Here is a 20,148-nt window from a genome sequence, read left to right as displayed (position 1 = left end):
CAGAAGATGAGATAGTTGGATGGCAGTACCGACTCGATGGACATGAGTTTGAGCAAGCTCAAACTTCCCTGGTGATGGACAAGGAAGCCTGGCATGCTGAAGTCCCGGGGGTTGCAAAGAGTCTGACAGGACTGAGGGACTGAACTGAGAGCAAAAGGAATTTTTAACGTGTGTGTGTTAGTCACTCAATTGTGTTTGACTCTTTGCAACCCTGTGGACTCAAGCCCACCAGACTCCTCTGTCCATGGGATTCTCCAGGCAAGAATACTGGAGTGGGTTGCCATTCCTTTCTCTCCAGGGGATCTTCCCAAACCAGGGATCGAACCCAGGTCTCCTGCATTGCAGGCAGATTCTTTACCATCTGAGCTATCAGGAAAGCTCATAATTTTGGGGTGCTCTTAAAAGGACAATTCTCCCTAGATGAGTATATCATTCATATAAAGAAATCTTTTAAGTGTTCATACCAAGCAAGAGGCAGTGAATTTAATATTTAATTAGAGCCTCATTTTGCATGGGATTATATTTTGCAGGGGCTTCGCAGGCGGTCCTAGTGGTAAAGAATCCACTTGCCAATGCAGGTAGATGTAAGAGATGTGGGTCCAACCCCTGGGTGGGGAAGATCTCTCTGGAGGAGGACATGGCAACCCACTCCAGTATTCTTGTCTAGAGAATCCCATGGACAGAGGAGCCTGGTGGGCTATGGTCCATAGAGTTGCAAAGAGTTGGACACACTGCAGTGTTTTAGCAGGCATGCATATTTTGCAGAAATATAGAACAACTAGGAATCAACGTAAGACAGTCATACAGATTCATTTTCTAAAATTAGAAAATCAAGATGATAAAGTAGTGAAATTATTTTAATTATTCTAGACAACTAGAGAAATAGATTTCCGACTAATGTACATGCCTGCTTCCTATCCCATCTTTCCAGCTATGCCTACATAGAATTATCATCTGTGATCACAATGACTTCAACATGAATGGTAAGGAGACCACAGTTAAATTCCAGGTTCTCAAATATAACAGAATCACACAGTTGTCATCACATTCATTTGAAATTCAAACATATATATTGGTAAACATATCTTTGAGAATATTACTTTCTAACAACTATTTCCATTTCTAGATGAATGCATTGAAATGGTACATACAGTTTCAAATTCAATTCTATTTTTATTTTACAAAGCTAAATGTCAGTATCAAAAATTTATTTTACAAAGGAACAGCAGTAACAATTTAAAGTATCTGATCACCAGAAGAGATCATGCCAACATAGCTACTAGTCATAAATTAATTTTCTTAATCAGTAAGTTTTTAAGTTGAATATGGAAGGAAAATCTACATGTGGCAAATTTACTTTAAAAAACAATTACAACTTTGAGAGCTACATCACAGTTCCCCCACAGTAATGAAACCTGCATGGTTTGATCCAACAAGGTCTTCTTACCCGGTCAGAGTGGCCAGTGGCTGAGGCCAGAAGTTTTCCTTTTCTCCAGTCCCAAATGCAGACTGTGTTTTTGGCATCCAATCCCACAGAGGCTAAACGCTAAGAATAAGAACAAAAATTTAACTTCAGAAAATGATGGGAAGATTTCCTATTATCCATGCTGTCTTTCAATAAATAGTTCTTATTGCCTACTGTGGGCCAGGTATTGAATTTCTTATGGAAAAAAATGATTTCTCAAAACTAAAGATATCAAAGTAGATACTTTTCTATTAGCATATAATAAAATTTCAGTGACTTAAAACCTGCAACTAATTTAACATAATAACAAACATAACAAACATGCAAAATCTCATGAAGTCTCTGATTCATCAGTGGAAATCAGAACTAGTGGAAATCAGAACTAGAAGGAGCGGCTTAAATTTTTTTAATTGGCTTTAAGAGTCTAATATGGCTTTAAGAGAGTCTAGGATTCTTAAGTTGAAAAGCCTCACCAAACAGTTAAAATGAATGGGTTTGACAAACACATGGAGAATAAATCCCATTAATATTATCTTCATTCTTAAGTTTCATAATTTCACGGACATTTGAAGTGACTAGAGAAGGGTACATAAGTTTAGTAAAAGTAACCTGATACTTCATCTCCAAAACTAAATTATTTGGATTCAGATCAGAAACTTGTCCTGGAAGGGAAAAGAAATCCAAAACCTGTGTATATACAAAATCAATAGTGTTGAAACATGTATTAGGGACACCAAAACTGGAGCTTCTAGGAGAACAGCACTCAAAAAAAAAAAAAAAAAAAACAGCACTATGTAACAGAGAGAGGTCTGGGCTGGGAGTAAGCAGATTTGGCTTCTCTTTTGACTTTGTGATTAGCCAGACACAGACATTAGAAAGTTAACTAAACTCCTTAAATTTCTGTTTTTTCAACTGTAAAATGAGTGCAAAGTATTTGTTTCTGTCTACAAAATAGTGTTGTATGGACTGTGAAATAATGTAAATCAAAGGTTTTTAAGACATCACTACCAAATATAAGAGTAGGTGAGCTTACGTATTTCACTGAGTATGTGTGTATGTGCGTATTCAAGCAATGATAGACAGCCATATGTGGCTAAATGTATACATGTGTTGTTATGCAGAAATTATTCAGGTTTCTTCACTAAAGGTGACTTCCATTAGGAATATTTAGGATTAAAAAAATATATAGCTGGAGGGTCTAAAATGGATTCTTAATGAAAGCAGATCTTTGCTGTAATTTTCAATTGAGAGTTCCAGCAATAGAAATGATTCTAGTACATGGTTGCATTTTTATCTATACATGAAAATTTGGAGTGGGTGGATTCCATTCAGCTTATTTTTTCTTTTCTCTTTACTTAAATAGAAAATTAGTTAACATAAACATGGGCCCTAACGTAAAACCCACATGAGAAATGTGAAAAAGATTGAGAAAAAGCCAAAAGAAATCTATTCTGTTCATTTGCAGTGACAGGCCCTATTACTCGAAAAGCATTTCTATTGCCTTTTGTTGCTTGTAAGGTGACAGGCCATTTGTCACTTTCTAAACATCACTCAATTTTAGTGAACTCTGTCCAGGGAAAAAGGTAGATCTGAAGTCATAGGCATCAACAAGCCATGAAATCCATCACAGCAAACAAATAGGAGGGCATTTTTCTCAGCTGACAGTTATGAAAGTATCACGCAGTCCACCCCTACCTGAACCTCCAAAATGGAACCTAAAAAATAACAAGGATTCGAACACAAAATAACATGAACAAAAAGCTAAAAGTTACAGCTGGATCTCCCTCCGCTGCATGACATTTTCCTTGTGTGCTTCAGAACGAATTTTGATAAAGAGTGTTTGTTAGAAAAACAAAATCAGATTAGAGAATGTGCATGTGAGTTCACATCTAAGCATTCATCTCCACTTGCATATGCATTCTGACACATTCAACCTAATCAGGAAGTCAGCAACTGCAAACCTGAATACATGTCACTATCTAGCTATTTCTCTTAAGACCTGGATATAATGGAACTTACGCATTATCTTGATTCAATTATGAGATTACAGAGTAGTTAAAAACATACACCAAGGGGTCTACATGTGTACTGAACTGAACGAAATGATCACTACCCAAATCAGGTCCAAGTCCTATAATCTACTGAACTGCCTGCAAACTCTCAGTTTGGTCAATTTTCTATAAGTAATTTCACAGGTCTTTCTACATTATGAGCGATCAGTCGTGTCTAACTCTTTGCAACCCCACAGACTGTAGCCCACCAGGCTCCTCTGTCCATGGAATTTTCCAGGCAAGAATATTGGAGTGGGTTGCCCTTTCCTTCTCCAGGGGATCTTCCTGACCCAGGGATCAAACCCACGTCTCTTGCGTCTCCTGCACTGCAGGCGGTTTCTTTACCACCGTGCCACCTTGGAAACCCAATATGAACTTAAGAGAAGTACCTCTGAAATTTACCAAAAAAAAAGATTGAAGGAATTAACTGGCATAAATACAAAGGGTGGAAGGGACAGAGGAAGGGTGTCTTAGGAACATGGAGAAGGCTAGAAGAAAAGGCAAGGCTTTAGTGAGGAGGTAAATGCAGGGAGAGCCAGGAATGAGGTCTCTGTATTTCCAGTCCCTTCTCTGTAACATGTTTTTTTAAATTGAGATATATCTATTTTTTAAATTGAGATGTATCTATTAATACATGAAGAAATCTTTTCTATCAAGTGTTGCTGAAGTCCAAGGAAAGAGAGTCACTTTGTTGGAAGGGGAGACTGGGAAGGCTTCCTGAAGACCTATGAAGGGTCCTGGAAGTATGAGTCACTATAAAGGGCAAGGAGTGTGAGCAGGCACTGAAGGTGGAGAGGGCAGCATGAGAAAGGGTCTGCAGGTGCCCCAGTGTCTGGTCTCATAGAGGAATCTCACTGACGTGTCCAGCTTGACTGCAGGGGAACAGTGAAGACAAGGACAGAAAAGCTGATTAGCAGCGAATGCCCAGCCACAAGGTATGGACTTCAGTCAGGGGGTACTCCAAACTTTTCTTGTTTTTAAATAATATTCTGACACTTTTTCAGTTGGTGGAATGCATTAGCAAGAAATTGACTGTGTGGAGGAGACTAGTTAAGAGATGACTGGTGGCAGGGAAAATGGGAAGAAGAGAATGAATGTCAGAGTCACTGTAAAGAAACTAATAAATACACATGATCAGTGACTGCTTGAATCAGAGGCAGTGGATAGGGAAGCGGAGTTAGAAGTCACGTCAAGGTTAAAGAGTCAGGGAGAATCTTGTCAGTGAATATCAGGAGGTGATGCTATTTTCTGAAACAAGGGGAACCAAGGAGATGCTCAGGGCTGGAGGTCTGTGAAAAAGGTTTGGTCCAACCCTCGTTCCAAACAGGAAGTTAACAATGGAAGATAAAGTACAATCATTGAGTCACTATGAACCTAATCAACATGAATTCACTTTCTGGAGGCATTTTTAACCAAATGGTGAAACTGGGGGAACCAAAACTGGATCCTATCCAGAGGTGGGTGTCAGTGGCATGAGCATAGAAAAGAACCAAACAGGTGAGGATTCTAGGAGGCTGACAAGGGAAGACAGGGAGGGCTGAAAGGCTTTCAGAGCCTATAGGCTATGTTCATTATAATTCTAGGTGACTCGTGCGAGGTCATTATGGAAAAAGAAAATGGAAAACGATACATACCTGTCCATCCGAGTCGAAAGTCAGGCAGGCAACTCCATGTGTGTGGACATCTTTAAGAATAGACACAGTTTGGACATTATAGGAATCCCATATACATATATATGGCTCCTTCCCAACTTGGCCAGTCGCAACGAGAGTTTTATCTGGATGTAAGGCAAGGCTGAAACAGAAAAGGGCCTCTTTCACATCATTCTGTTGAACAAAGCTAAAAAAAAAAATTGATTATCTTTTATCCACATTTCTAATTTTAATCTAACAAGATAATCCAAAACCCAAAGAAATTATTTAGCTGATTGGTCTAATAGAAATGTTTAACTTTGGTGAAGAGAGGCTTAGCACAGTTTAGCTATCATTTCATCAGATTTTACCCACTTGGTGAACCTGAAAATCAGACAACTGTTATAATTCTATGATTAGAAAACCGCCTATATTCTATAATTGCCTTATGTTATGATATTTACTTACTGGTTTTGAAAATATTACTCAGCTTTCAAGTTCTTTTGACTTTAAATTGAAAAAAAAAAAATGCTGTTGCCAGGAGAAAGTGCACTTCACAGAATTAATTAAATCTGCTTGCAGAAGCTCTGGGTACCATCCTTATTAGGATTTCAAAGCATGGAGGGGGTATCAGAGTCAAGTGCTGTTTCTGTATCTGCTGCCATAGATTATGTATTTTAAATGAAAATCTCTATTTTACATAAATCATCATGACACCAACAGAACCGCAAATTACCCTGCCTATGGTTTGTATAGAATTTTTCTTAAATCTGTAGTCCAATCAAAATAAAACTTTGTCAAATGCCAACTGGAATTTCAAGGACTCTGTAGTAGTCAAGAAGGAGAAATGTGATCATTATTATGCCTGGATGAGAAATCAGTCTAATGTTTCAAATTTGTTGTGCAAAGAGATTGTGCCTTTCTAAAGATATGTGTTGGTAATTTAAAAAGAGAGAGAGACCTATAAAAAAAGCAAGCAGATGACTGTTTACACAATAAGCAAAGGTAGAATTATTTTTCTTTTCAGTTTCAGCATCTGTCTACACAACTAACACAACTAGATGTTTTTCCCTGTTCACCTTTCAGCTTGACTTTTATAAGAATATTTGCTCTGAAATTGACACCTTGATTTGCACATTGGCTGCCCCTCACTACCTGTAGTTCCTTGGACACACTACTTGATCTCTTTTGTCCTTGGGTTCCTCATCTATAAAATGGAGGTAATATATGAAAACTGATGATACAATGAACTTAGCATAGAGTAAACATGCAATACAAGTTTTATTATCATCATTATTTGTGAAACTGGTAAGGGAAAGATACAACCAACATACAGGTGGTGCTCCTTTCAGAAAACCGTCTACTTCCTGAGTCTTTCTTTGCTCCATGTGTAGCACACCCCCACCCCCACTTCTGTAGCCACCCAGCCCTATAGCCTGTTCGGGGGTCTCTCACCCGACTGTGCTCATCTTGTGGGTCTCCCTGCACACCTAGCACCAGCTTTTGCACAGGACCCCGAGTGCTGGCTCCTCTTCCTTACCGTCGGCCCTCCCAGGGCCCTTGGACCCTGGTGCTCGGGTGCAGCTGGTCTTCTCAGGAACTTCTAATGTCCCTATTCACAGGTCTTGGTCCCCCGACTGCCTCCTTAGCTGCCTTCCAATGCTCCATTTGCCCTCTCCTGACAAGGCTGGATGCTCAACGAGTTTTTGTTTTTTCTTGTTAGGCAAAGAGGGTAGAGTTGGAGCTGCTCTGAGGATGAGCTTTGTGGCTTCGGCTGTGGTGTGGGGAGTGAGTGCAGGTCCAGACGGAGGGGCAGGAAGAGGGTGAGCTGGGAGCACTGACCATCAGGGGCATCTCAGAAGAATCAAGCCAAGGCGTTTCTGCAACCACCACCCTTCCCAGAAGCACCCAGCCCCATCTCACGGTCTCAGAGAATCTTGGGAGAACTGCAGAGGCAGAGGTGATGGGGATGAGAAAAACCTGGGTGCTCCTAAAGCTAGCAAGGACACTTCAACCAGAAAGGAGTCTGGATCACACTGCCCATCAAGCAAATCTCTATCAGCCTCACCTGCCCTCCCCTCCCCCAACCCTGACGCTGAGTCACAGTACAGGGCACTCCCCCCAGGGGGCTGGCTGGGTGATGGGGACCAGGCTCTGACCCAAAGGCTGTGCATGGCTGATGCTGCTTGAGTTCAGAACCTGGGAGTGAAACGCACACAGGCCAGCTGAAAGTCTATCACCTCTCAGGAGGAAGGACCCTGAAAGATGGGTTCAATCCCATCTTGGGCTGCAACAACCCTAATGCACCATCTCAGGGCATGTCCTGGGGGCCTGTTGTTCCCCCTAGCAGGAACAAGGTGTCTGGCATTCATCCTGGGAGACTGTGACTGCCTCTTCCTCAAGCCTTTCCCCTGAAACACCCCTCAGGGCACTGCTCTCCTTTCCCACCTGGCCCACCAGCTAGCACCCAGCAGTGGGGGAGTGGGCCACTCCGGGCAGGGCCTTCATCATGAACTGTGCTCCTCTTGTGAACTCTGTCAGGGAGCTCATGGGCCTGAGCTGAGCCTGGTCTGGGTGGGGGAGGGTGGGGTTCCCAGGAAGACAAACAAGCTGCAGGTGACTTCGCGGCTTTAGCTGTGGTGGGAGTGAATGTAGGACCTGATGGAGGGGCAGAGAGAAGAGGATACGCGGGGATGGGAAACACCTGGATGCCCCAAGTCTGAGTTGGCCATCTTAGTGCTTGCTGGAAAATATCTCCAGGGACAGTTATAAGGAGTAACATAAAAATAAAACACATTAAAGGGTAGCCTTTTCACAGTCAGTTCAGCCGCTCAGTTGTGTCTGACTCTTTGTGACCCCACGGACTGCAGCACGCCAGGCCTCCCTGTCCATCACCAACTCCCAGAGCTTACTCAAACTCAAGTCCATTGAGTCGGTGATGCCATCCAACCATCTCATCCTCTGTCATCCCCTTCTCCTCCTGCTTTCAGTCTTTCTCAGCATCAGGGTCTTTTCAAATGAGTCAGTTCTTCACATCAGGTGGCCAAAGTACTGGAATTTCAGCTTCAGCATCAGTCCTTCCAATGAATATTCAGGACTGATTTCCTTTAGAATAGACTGGTTGGATCTCCTTGCAGTCCAAAGGACTCTCAAGAGTGTTCTCCAACACCACAGTTCAAAAGCATCAATTCTTCAGTGCTCGGCTTTCTTTATGGTCCAACTCTCACATCCATGACTTCTGGAAAAACCATAGCTTTGACTAGACGGACCTTTGTTGGCAAAGTAATATCTCTGCTTTTTAATATGCTGTATAGGTTGGTCATAACTTTTCTTCCAAGAAGCAAGTGTCTTTTAATTTCACGGCTGCAATCACCATCTGCAGTGATTCTGGAGGCCCCCAAAAATAAAGTCTGTCACTATTTCCACTGTCTCCCCATCTATTTGCCATGAAGTGATGGGACCAGATGCCATGATCTTAGTCTTCTGAATGTTGAGTTTTAAGCCAACTTTTTCACTCTCTTTCACTTTCATCAAGAGGCTCTTTAGTTCTTCGCTTTCTGCCGTAAGGGTGGTGTCATCCATATAAGTGACTCTCAGAGGCTTTAAAACATTTTAAGATTGTAGAACACTTTATCATTCATTCATTTATTCAAGAAATCCTTATTTAAAAAACTATGAAATGTCAGGGGGTGCCATAGATAACATAAATAGAAAATACACTGCCTTTCTTTCAAGAAGCCCATCTTAAAAGGAAGGACGGACAAGTAAACAGATAATGGGCTGGCCAGGGCAGTCTTGAAAGCCCTTTTATTGTCAGAGGGCATCACTGACAATTATTAGCAGTAAACAACATCAATAGCTTCATAGTTTAAGAAGGTAACCCTAGTAGCAGTAAGGAAGAGTGGAAAGAACAGATGCGTAAGGTCTATTAGGAGACGAGGCAGACAGGCCCGTTAGACACTAGGTTGAGACTGAGGTGAGACAGGGGTAGATGGAATGGAGAGGATGAGTCAAGAGATGTTTAAAGGAAAGACAGAGAGAAAGGTTTAGGATGTTTGAGGCCAAGGAAAAGCTTGAACATGTCAAACCTGACATTTTCTTGCTTAGGCAGTTGGCAGCATTTGAGTTTGAAGCCTGCAAGCCTGGTCCTGGGAAAAGGTGGCCTTAATTCCACTTAGTCTCCAAGAAAGAGACTCTCTAGGTATGAAGAGAATTTGACTAAGCTGTCTTTTTCAGGACAGCAGGGGCCATTTCCAAAACTCTACACAGTTCCAACATCATGGTGGAGTAAATTAGCAAGCTGCTTGCTGAAGAGGAAGTGAATGAGCCAACAGTCATGGCTGCCATGCTGCCTCTCTCCACTGCTACCAGCACAGCTTCTACCCCGGGGACTGGAGAATAAAGAGGAACGAGCATATTTCCCCTACATGCTCAGGCACTTTCAAGAGACACAAATGAAACTCACTTTTGCTGTGATTACAGCTTCTAATTAAAATGCTTGAGAGACTTGGTAGATTTAAGGGGTTCTAAAAAACCGACAGTAAAAAAAATTGCTATTCCAGGCAGTTGTTCTAACTATAATTTTGTGATTTCCTGACTTTCCTCATTCCTTGAATGAAGGAGGAAATGAAAAAAACAACTTTCAACAAATCTTTAGAGAGGCCCTCAAAATAATTTATCAGTGTATGTTATCCAACTAGCAGGGTGACCCAAAAACATCCCATTATGGACTTGAAATGTTTTTACTCTGGTTTTTATTATTCTTTTCATTCATCTTAAAGCACATAAATTTATCACATTTATTTAAATGTCCGCACTGGATTTTTTTTTTTTTTTTTTTGCCAGAAGTTTTTTTAACACTGTTCTTTAAACCACCTCTTCCCAGCCCATGATAGCCCATTTATACAAGTTCCTATTTATCGTTTGAATACATTAAGAAAATTACCTACTTCTCCTTTTATAAGCCAAGTCTCTGACCTGATTCTCTGGCTTGCAAGCAACGCTGCAATGACTCATAGTGTTCCTATTTATCCACATCCATGGCAAGAATAGGGCGAATAGACAACCGACTCTATTCACTTTGCCATTACTCCATTAGCTTCCCAGAAACTTCACTTCTTCCACTTTAGTAACAGAATGACAGCATCCATGTATCTTTTTTGTTGTTGTTGTTGTTTACTTTTTAACTTTACAATATTGTATTGGTTTTGCCATTATCAACATGAATCCGTGTATCTTTTAGAGCAGAGCCAAGTGGCATTTATTTTGTTTTGGATTTGTCATTTAATTTCAACAGCACTTTTTAATTCTCCTAAGAGAGTGGGATGGGGAAACCAGCAAACCTTAATCAAAAGATTTGCAAGAGTGTAATACATGTAAGGTATCAGTAATGGTGCAGTTACAGAAGCAATATTTTAATAAGCAGGTTTGAAGCTTACCATCAGGTATCTATTCACTTCTTCTCACATCTTTGCATTTAGGAATTCAAGAATTTCATGAAAAGTCATTTTGAGCAGGATTTGCTTTCATCTAATTCCAAACATGTTTGTAATTTTAGTCCAGAAGCATTTAAATGACATAGATAGATATATTAATAGATATAGATACGGATTCCAAATTGGCCCCCTACTGCCTACTTAAAAATTGCTCTTTGCTTCTTTTACAGAGATGCCCTAAGACTAAGAAGCTATCCTAAGTAATGCCTTTGGATCAACCAACAGATTAAAGAGGGTCAGTCTCCTTATCCTATTAAGGGGCCATGATGAAAATTATCCTGCCTCCTGAATTCCTTTTGACAAGATTTCATCAGAATCAGCCGACTGTTGTGTTATTCCATGAAGAAATTACAGAAGTGGAAAGCACCACCATGACACAAAACATCTGGTTGACTCTGGGCTTCCCAGCACCCTCTTCACCATATCACAGGGTTGCAATTCTTTCTGTGACTAGAAGTACTGATGACATTTACTTATATTTTATGTCCATCTTCCATTTGAGGGTCCATAAATCAAAATCTCTGTTTTTCTAAGAAAACTGGCACACTACAAAATTTGTAGATTATTATTGCTACAACAGCAATGTCACAATGTTAAAACTTTCAGAATTGACTCCCTTTCGCTGAGGGTCTCAATACAATTGAGGTCTTATTCCATACCTACAGAAAAAGGTTTGGTGTCCTTTCCTTGGTACTCAGTTTATTGTACACATGGCAACAAAAAAGGGATCGAGCTTTTAAAAAACTGCTTTTCTCTGTGTATATATCAATCTAGTTCCATTGGGAAATCCTATTTTCTGTTGCCATGGCAATAGAAAGCACTGCAGAGGACTTTCATCACCCTGTCTGGGAGAAGGAATTGATTGGTTTCTCCAGCATGCCGAGAGGGCAAAACCATGTCTTTTTGATGTCAGATAAAATGAGGAAGATTTCCCAATATGTTGTGTGGGGAGATGAGAATTAATAGAGTCATGAAAAGAGGTAGCTTTATGAAGTTAAACAAAAAACTCTCATCAACACCAATCAGTCTCAATTCCTAAAGGCAAAAAACTATATTTGAGTACTTATTCCAAGTGCAGCATTTTAAATAATGTTCATGATTCAGACTTGACTTTTTTAAAGCCTTACTTCATTTTTGCCCAGGTTGCTTCAGGGATTTTCTCAGTAATAACTTTATATGTTAGTAGTTTTTTCCCCCACAGTAGTCTCAGGAAAACATGAAAGCCTTCTCTCTCCTTTCCCTGAAAATAACCCTGAGAGAATTTTCCAGTGTTGATGGTAGAAGTGCATCTGAGTGATTAGGCTGAACTGTCTGAGGGCAGAGGGGGAGGCTACTGCTTTCTGAGCTGCAGAGTAAGTGGCCCAACCTCAGTGGATGTTCACCCATGAGAATAAAAAGGCAAAGGAAGGCTCTTTTAAAAATAGTGGGCTGGAGGCAGTGAAACCTCAGATGAGGGTGGTCGTGCTCAAGTCCTCATCCCCAGAGATGCACTCGGCACGAGGGTACCACCCCTGGGGCTGTGATCTCACCTGACACCATGGAGATGGCCCTTCCCTCCATGTGGGCCTGGGCCGGACAAGTGGAAGTGACAGCAATGTCAACAGACCAGCAGGTCTACTACCATGCCCTGAACTGTGCAAGCCTCAGGGTCCCTGTACAATCTGTGGTTGAGCAATGCTCTGTCAGATTAGACTTCTCACAACCTTGATGAGTGGTACAGCTAATAAGAATAGATGTGATTTGGAAAAATAAAGACACACAATATTATATTTTGCATGCAGAGTGTTGCCATACTTGTACTGGTATGGAACCATATTCTAGCAGTACCTTAACGCCACAGAAAAGAATGGCTAAGAGATTAGTGGTTTGTCTTTGCCTGAGATCAAAGCATGCAGTAGCATGCTAGTGTCAGCAAGAACTGATTGTTAAATTTCAGCAATCTTGCAAATCAGTTGTTAAACATGGCCACTGTTAATAATTATATAAACTTGCAGCTAAATAAATTATATTAACCACAAAGGCAATACACACAAAAACTCATCACTTCCTAATTAGCTTACTATTACCTATAGTCTTGAGGTTACTGTCAGCCTATCCAGCCCATACAGAACAGTGTGCCTCTCTCTGCACATCTTTTTTCAACTGTTTTCAATGATGCCACCTTAGTGGTTTGAAATCAGCTAGGGTGGGAGTTTTCACATCATGGAAATCAACAAATGCTACAAATCAGGGCTTGATTTGTTGTTTTTTCAACTGTCCAGACTTAAGACATAGAAGGTAATAATGTGGTATATTCCACATTATTAAAAGTGTGTCGTGTCTATAGCTGTGACATTATGAATAACATGAACAATTAAGAAAATAGTTTTCCAATATTCAAAAAGTAGTATCAATTAGCAAGGAAGTCACTCACATCACTGGCTAATGATTAAAGTTCTGACATAGATTTTTGTTGTTTCACTTTTTTCTTATTAATACAAACAAAATATCAACTCACCTTCATGTAAAGAACTATATTCATTTGTGAGTGATGTGAGGGACTTCCTTTCTGAACCAGACAGTAATAAAGTATTTATTCCTCATCTGATTTTGTCAAATCAAGGTTGAATTGCAACCATAGGTTGACCATAGATACAAGAGTTCATCAAAAATAAAGGAAAGAATTTTATGAGAATTAGCCACATGGGATTTATAGTGTATTATATATTTTATTATTATTTTGTAAATTGTGTACAACACATCATTCATATCAGTAAAATTTATAACAAACTTATGAATGTATATGCATACATACATTTTCTCTTGGAGAGCTTGATCTTAACAGTTATCAGTACATCATTGAAGCATATCTCCTCTACTTACTGGCATACAAGTTTCTCACAAATCACCTTTAGGAAACTACTCAACCTCTCTGTGCCTCAGTTTCTCATCCATAAAATATGAATAATAACAGTTCTACCTAAAAGAAGGTAGGCACTATTGTGAGGATGTAACAAATCCTAAAGCAATCCCATTAATTCATGGCAAATAGAAGGGGTCAAGGTGGAATTAGTGGCAGATTTCCTCTTCTTGGGCTCTAAAATCACTGTGGATGGTTTGACTGTAGATATGTAATCAGAAAATGACTGCTTCTCAGCAAGAAAGCAATGACAGACCTAGACAGTATGTTGAAAAGCAGAGACATGACTCTGCCGACAAAAGTCCCTACAGTCAAGGCTATGGTCTTCCCAGCGGTCACATATGGTTGTGAGAGCTGGACCGTAAAGAAGGCAGAGCATCAGAGAATTGATGCCTTCAAACTGTAGTGCTGGAGAAGACTCCTAAAAGTCCTGTGGATGGCAAGGAGATCAAACCAGTCAATCTTAAGGGAAATCAACCCTGAAGATTCACTGGAAGGACTGATGCTAGCTTAAGTTCCAGTACTTTGATCACCTGATGTGAACAGCCGACTCATTGGAAAAGTCCCTGGGAAAGACTGAGGGCAGAAGGAGAAGAGGGCATCAGAGGATGAGATGGCTGGATGGCATCACTGATGCAATGGGCATGAACCTGGGCAAACTTCAGGAGATGGTGAGGTCCATGGGGTTGCAAAGAGTTGGACACGACTGGGTAACTGAACAACAACAAAGCGATGACTAAAACAAGGGTGCTTACAACATGGTAAGCAGTGCATAGATGTGTGGCTGTTATTAATCAACTGCCAGACTGCTCAAAACAGACACATGTGGGGCCCCTGGGGACTGACATTCTAAGACAGGGAAAGTCATGTGCATGGAGAGCTATTGTGATGCATCCTCCAAAATTTAAAAATAAGACCACCTTCTGAGAATTAAACTGGTAAAAACCACATAAATGGATGACTGGTTATCTAAAGAACTGATTCAAAGGAGAAGATACCCTAGGCAAGAAGTTCGAAAATTATATATAGTCATGATTAACAGTCAGAGAATCTGGACTCAAATAATGAAATCAACAAATATGAGTAGACTATTAATAGAAGGGGAAGTTCCACATAAAGCCTTTATAAAAGGGAGTCATAAAGTAGAGCACTGGCATAAGGATAGACATATAGACATATAGATTGATGGAACAAAATTGGGTCCATCAATAGACTTATATTTGTCTGGTCAATTGACTTCCAATGAAAGCATTAAGGTAACTTAAAGGGGAAAGATAGTTGTTTTAAACTAAAACAACTGGACATCCACATAGAAAAAAGAATAAACCTCAGCACTTACGTCTCATCACTCACAAATATTATCTTCAATGACCAGAGAGCTAAATGGAAGAACTAAAACCATACAACCAATATAAAAACACGTATGAAAACCATTGTGACCTTTGAAAGACAATCATTTTTTAGAGAAGAAACAGAATTCATTAGCTGTAAAAGAAAACAATTGATAAACTGGACTTCAATATTAAAGCTTATGCTCTTTATTTTTATTTATTATTTTTATTTTATTTTTAAACTTTACATAATTGTATTAGTTTTGCCAAATATCAAAATGAATCCATCACAGGTATACATGTGCTCCCCATCCTGAACCCTCCTCCCTCCTCCCTCCCCATACCATCCTTCTGGGTCGTCCCAGTGCACTAGCCCCAAGCATCCAGTATCGTGCATTGAACCTGGACTGGCATCTCGTTTCATACATGATATTTTACATGTTTCAATGCCATTCTCCCAAATCTTCCCACCCTCTCCCTCTCCCACAGAGTCCATAAGACTGTTCCATACATCAGTGTCTCTTTTGTAAAGCTTATGCTCTTTAAAGACACCATTAGGAAAATGAAAAATGAAGCCATAAGGTAAAGAAAATTATCAAAGAACTTGTACCTGGTACATAAAAAGAATGCTTACACTTCAATAGTAAGAGGACAACCCAATGTAAAATACAATATTGTAAAGTAATTAGCTTCCAATTAAAGTAAAAAAACCATATATATATATCCCAAAGACTTTAAATACTGTCAAAGACAACTAAAATGGAGAAGGCTGACAATACCAAGAGCTGCTAAGGACGTAGAATAGCTAGAATGCATACACATTGCTGATAGGGATGTAAGATAATAAGTCACTTTGGAAAGTGATTTGGTAGTTTCTTATAAAGTTACACATACAGTTATCATATGACCTAACAATGCCACCCCTAGATATTTACCCAAGAGAAATAAAATATCTCTAAATAAAGACTTATGTACAAATACTCATAGCTGCTTTATTTATAATAGCCAAAAATTGGGAATAACTCAAATATTCATCTACAGTGAATGGATAAACAAATTATTATATATACAGTGGAGCCATTTTCAGCAATAAACAAGGAATGAACTAATTACTGATACACACAATAACATGGATGAATCTCAAAAATATTATACTGAGTGAAAGAATCCTGGAGCATTCAATGTCACTAAATATCTTCATCATACAAAGCTAGGAGCCAAAAGACACTGTCTATTGTTGATGACTCCAAAAATAAAAGTGCAAAAATATAAAAGTTACAAAGGTAAATGGTAACAGAATTAAAAATTAAATGTATAGGAATTAAATGTATAGAAAAAATTAAATGTATAGAATTAAAAATTAAATGTATAGGAACCCTTTGAGGAGGACATGAGATGGGACATAAGAATGGCATATATAAGCTACATCTTCATGTGTCTTGAAAGGAAGTTGATCATGTTTAAAACAGATAAATCAAGAAAAAGCAATTAGGGCTTCCCTGGTGGCTCAGTGGTAAAGAATTCAGCTGCCAGTGCAGGAGACACAGGCTCGATCCCTGATCTGAGAAGATCCCACAGGCCACAAAGCAACCTAAGCCCACGAGCCACAACTATTGAGCCTGTGCTCTAGAGCCCGGGAGCCACAGCTGCTGAAGCCCACATGCCCTAGAGCCCGTGCTCCACAAGAGAGGCCGCCGCGACAAGAAGCTTGTGCACCGCAACTAGAGAAAAGCCTGTGCATCAGTGAAGACCCAGCACAGCCATAAATAATTACTAAAAATAGAAAGAAATAACAATTAATATTGTTAAGCGATGTATAGGTAATCACCAGAAAGAACAGTCATAAGATTTAAAACTGTCAAGAGGGAGGGGATGTATATATACCTATGGCTAATTCATATTGAGGTATGGCAGAAACCAACATAATATTGTAATGCAATTATCCTCCAATTAAAAATTAATTATAATAATAAAAAAGAATTAAAAGTGTTCTTTTGGAAACCGCATTGGGGATGTGGAAGGGTGGAGCAGGAGCAGTTCTTCATTATAAGGCCTTCTGTAATTTCTTATTTGTGTGTCAATATTGCTTTGATATAAACATAGAAATTAAAACAGATAAAAACAAGAAAATAGTTACAGAGAAATAAAAATTCATTAACTTATGCAAAAAAGAATGCATCTGGTAGTTGAGAAGTCTTCCACAGGCAGGAAGTAGGAAGGGATGTCTGGTGACTATATCAGATTTATCAACCCCCAGATGTTCTCATCAAGTATAATTGTCACTGATAAAATGAATTTGATCAGCATGGTTAGTCTTACAATTCATTCTCTGAAAAACGAGAAATAATGCTTTAAGATTGTAACACACCAATTTGGTAATGAGAACGCTGACTAATGAAAGGGGTCTGTACGAAACCCAGCTTTCTGGAGCTATTCATCTCTTTTTTCTTCTGTAAGTAAGGAACATGACTCAAGCATTGAGGGTTATATTTGGCAGAAGTCCTGTTAATTTAGGATAATTAAATATGCCAGTCATGTGTTTTAGTAAGGTCTACTTAAATACTTCAGAGAAGTCATTAGTGAATCCATCTGGTCCAGTGGCTTTGCCAGATGGCAAAATGTTACTATACCTCTGTCTTGTTCTTGGAATATTCTACCTCTATTGTATCATAGCATGCAGTTATTTTCTGAGTAGGTCGTAATTTGCTAGTTTACATTATCAAAGAATCTGGAAGGTGGAAAGCAAGCCTGACAGTTGTGTCACATCCTGTCAACTGAGCCACAAGATTTCAAGGCTGCATTAAATGGCCTGTTTGTTCTACTGTTGAATTCAAAGTGATTTCATCATTTCTGCTTCCTCAAAGTGGTCTACATTAAACACTTCAGATGGTGCTCCTTTCATGACTAGAGAGTCAGAAGTGCTGGGAGAAGTAACCAGCTGTGTTTCATGAGATTATATAATGCTCCAATATGAGGAGAATCTTGAAAGTATTTCTTCCAGGGGAATAGTCATCTAAATGGAAAAGTGACCAATTTTGATTCTTTAAAATTACAGAATTGTGCAATTTTGTGAGAGTGCCTTAAAATCATAATCTTAAGTTGATTTGGTTTTTTGATCACGCAGAGGTAACCTCTGACTTACCAATTGCCTAACCAGCTCGGTCAAACCACCTATGCGTGTTTGCTTAGTTGCTACAGTCATGTCCGACTCTTTGCGACCCTAAGGACCACAGCCCTTCAGTCTCCTCTGTCCATGGGATTCTCCGGGCAAGCATACTGGAGTGAGGAGCCATTTCCTTCTCCAGGGGATCGTTCCAACCCAGGGATCCAACCCAAGTCTCCTGCATTGCAGGCAGACTACTTATCATCTGAGCTACCTGTGAAACCCTACAGAGCCCTATAGTAAAGGGAGAGTCTGTGAACCAAGAGGCCAGGCAGAAGGGGCCAGGATGAGAAACTTTTTCATGTGGATCTAAATTATGGTGCTGAAGAGGTGATTTCCATAAGAAAGTGCTGAACAAGTGCCTAGCACCTCTGCTTTTTAGGAGACAAGATTCAGAGCCCCGTGGCTCTGAGGACAAGGACTAGAAGCAGGGCAGACTCCGCTGTGCCAGAAGAAAAGAGAGGAAGAGCACCCAGGGATGACTGGGCTCTCACAAGACTGCTATCACCAGTAAGGGATTAATATCCAAAATATATAAAGACCTCATACAACTCAACAACAACAAAAAACAAACTACCGATTTAAAAGTGGACAGAGTTGATATGATGTTTCCCCAAGGAAGACACACAGATAGCCAACAAGCACATGAAAAGATGTTCAGCATCACTAATTATTAGGGAAAATGCAAGTGAAAACCACAAGCAGATATCATCTCATGCCTGTTAGAATGACTTATCAAAAAGGCAAGAAATAATAAGTGTTGGCAAGGATGTGGAGAAAAGAGAAACTTATACATTGTCGACGGGAATATAAATTGGTACAGCTGCTATGGAAAACGATATGGAGATTCCTCAAAAAATTAATAATAGGGCTACCATATAATCCAGCTATCCCACTTCTGAGTATTTATGCAAAGAAAATGAAAACACTAATTTGAAAAAATATATACACCCCATGTTCATTACAGCATTATATACAATAGCCAAGATATGGCAACTGAAGTGCTCACCAATAAATGAATGGATTAAAAAGATGTCACACACACACACACACACTGGAATACTACTCAAGTCATAAAAAGATGAAATCTTGCTATTTGCAATAACACAGATGGACCTTGAAAGTATGCTAAGGGAAATAATTTAGACTGAGAAAGACATTAGTATATGCTTTCACTCACATGTGGAATATAAAAAACAAACAAAAACAAAATGAATACACAAATCAAACAGAAAAAAAAAAACAGGTAGATACATGGATGGGGCAGGGGGAAGGGCAAAATGGGTAAGAGCTATCAACTGTATGGTAATGGGTGGAAACAGTTTTTGATGGTAGACACACTGTAGGGTATACAGAAGTAGCAATATGTTGCACACATGAATTTTATATAATATTATAAACCAATGTTACCCCAATAATACCTGGGGCTTCCCAAGTGGTGCTAGTGGTAAAGAATCCACCTGCAAATGCAGGAGACACAAGAGACATGGGTTCGATCCTTAGGTCAGGAAGATTCCCCTGAAGAAGAAAATAGCAATCCACTCCATTATTCTTGAGTTGGTGATGCCAACCATCTCATCCTCTGTCGCCCCTGTTGCCTCCTGCCTTCAGTCTTTTCCAATGAGTCGGCTCTTTGCAGCAGGTAGCCAAAGTATCAGAGCTTCAGCTTCAGCATCAGTCCTTCCAGTGAACAGTCTGGGCTGATTTCCTTTAGGATTGACTGGTTTGATCTCCTTGCTATTCAAGGGACTCTCAAGAATGCTGCAGAAAAGTTTCATTCCAGGTCACTGATTTTCCTTGTATTTTAGTTCAGCATGAATTGTTTCATGGGGAAAATAAGCTTTATCTATATTCTGCTATTCCACAAAAAAAGGAGAGTCATGGCATCCACAGGACAGGGATATGGAGTTAGGTCCTCTTCAATCCCCATGTCACACTAGGAAGTCCACCATGAATAAACACCCACTGTAAAAACAAGTATCCTTCCAGGGATGGGAATTCATGTAGGTAGCATTTCAATGCCTGGACTGGCCTTGCCAGTTTGCATTACTTCATATTTCCAGACATTGGTTCATCCATCCACCCATCCAAATATCTGCTAGGCCAAGGATGG

At 39.8% G+C, this 20,148-nt stretch overlaps 1 protein-coding gene across 6 annotated transcripts in view; it reads right to left on the bottom strand.

Moving 5' to 3' along the window:
• EML6 (EMAP like 6) overlaps nt 1-20,148 on the bottom strand; it is a 322,773-nt gene that overhangs the window by 180,869 nt on the left and 121,756 nt on the right. For 5 of the 6 annotated variants that reach the window (XR_011569245.1, XM_070798676.1, XM_070798674.1 and 2 more), the window contains 2 exons: nt 5,151-5,310; nt 1,448-1,546 (listed from right to left, as the gene is read on the bottom strand). Coding sequence is in view for 4 of the 6 variants with exons in the window: in XM_070798676.1 (XP_070654777.1) it covers nt 1,448-1,546; nt 5,151-5,310 (259 nt within the window). In the remaining 2 variants the exon portion in view is untranslated. Of the gene's footprint in view, nt 1-1,447; nt 1,547-5,150; nt 5,311-20,148 lie in introns of those variants that run through there. The other variant, XM_070798678.1, reaches the window with a different exon arrangement.

This window comes from Bos indicus, chromosome 11 (genome assembly GCF_029378745.1).
Source record: "Bos indicus isolate NIAB-ARS_2022 breed Sahiwal x Tharparkar chromosome 11, NIAB-ARS_B.indTharparkar_mat_pri_1.0, whole genome shotgun sequence".
Taxonomy (NCBI): Eukaryota; Metazoa; Chordata; class Mammalia; order Artiodactyla; family Bovidae; genus Bos; species Bos indicus.
This window is presented reverse-complemented; position numbering and strand designations above follow the sequence as displayed.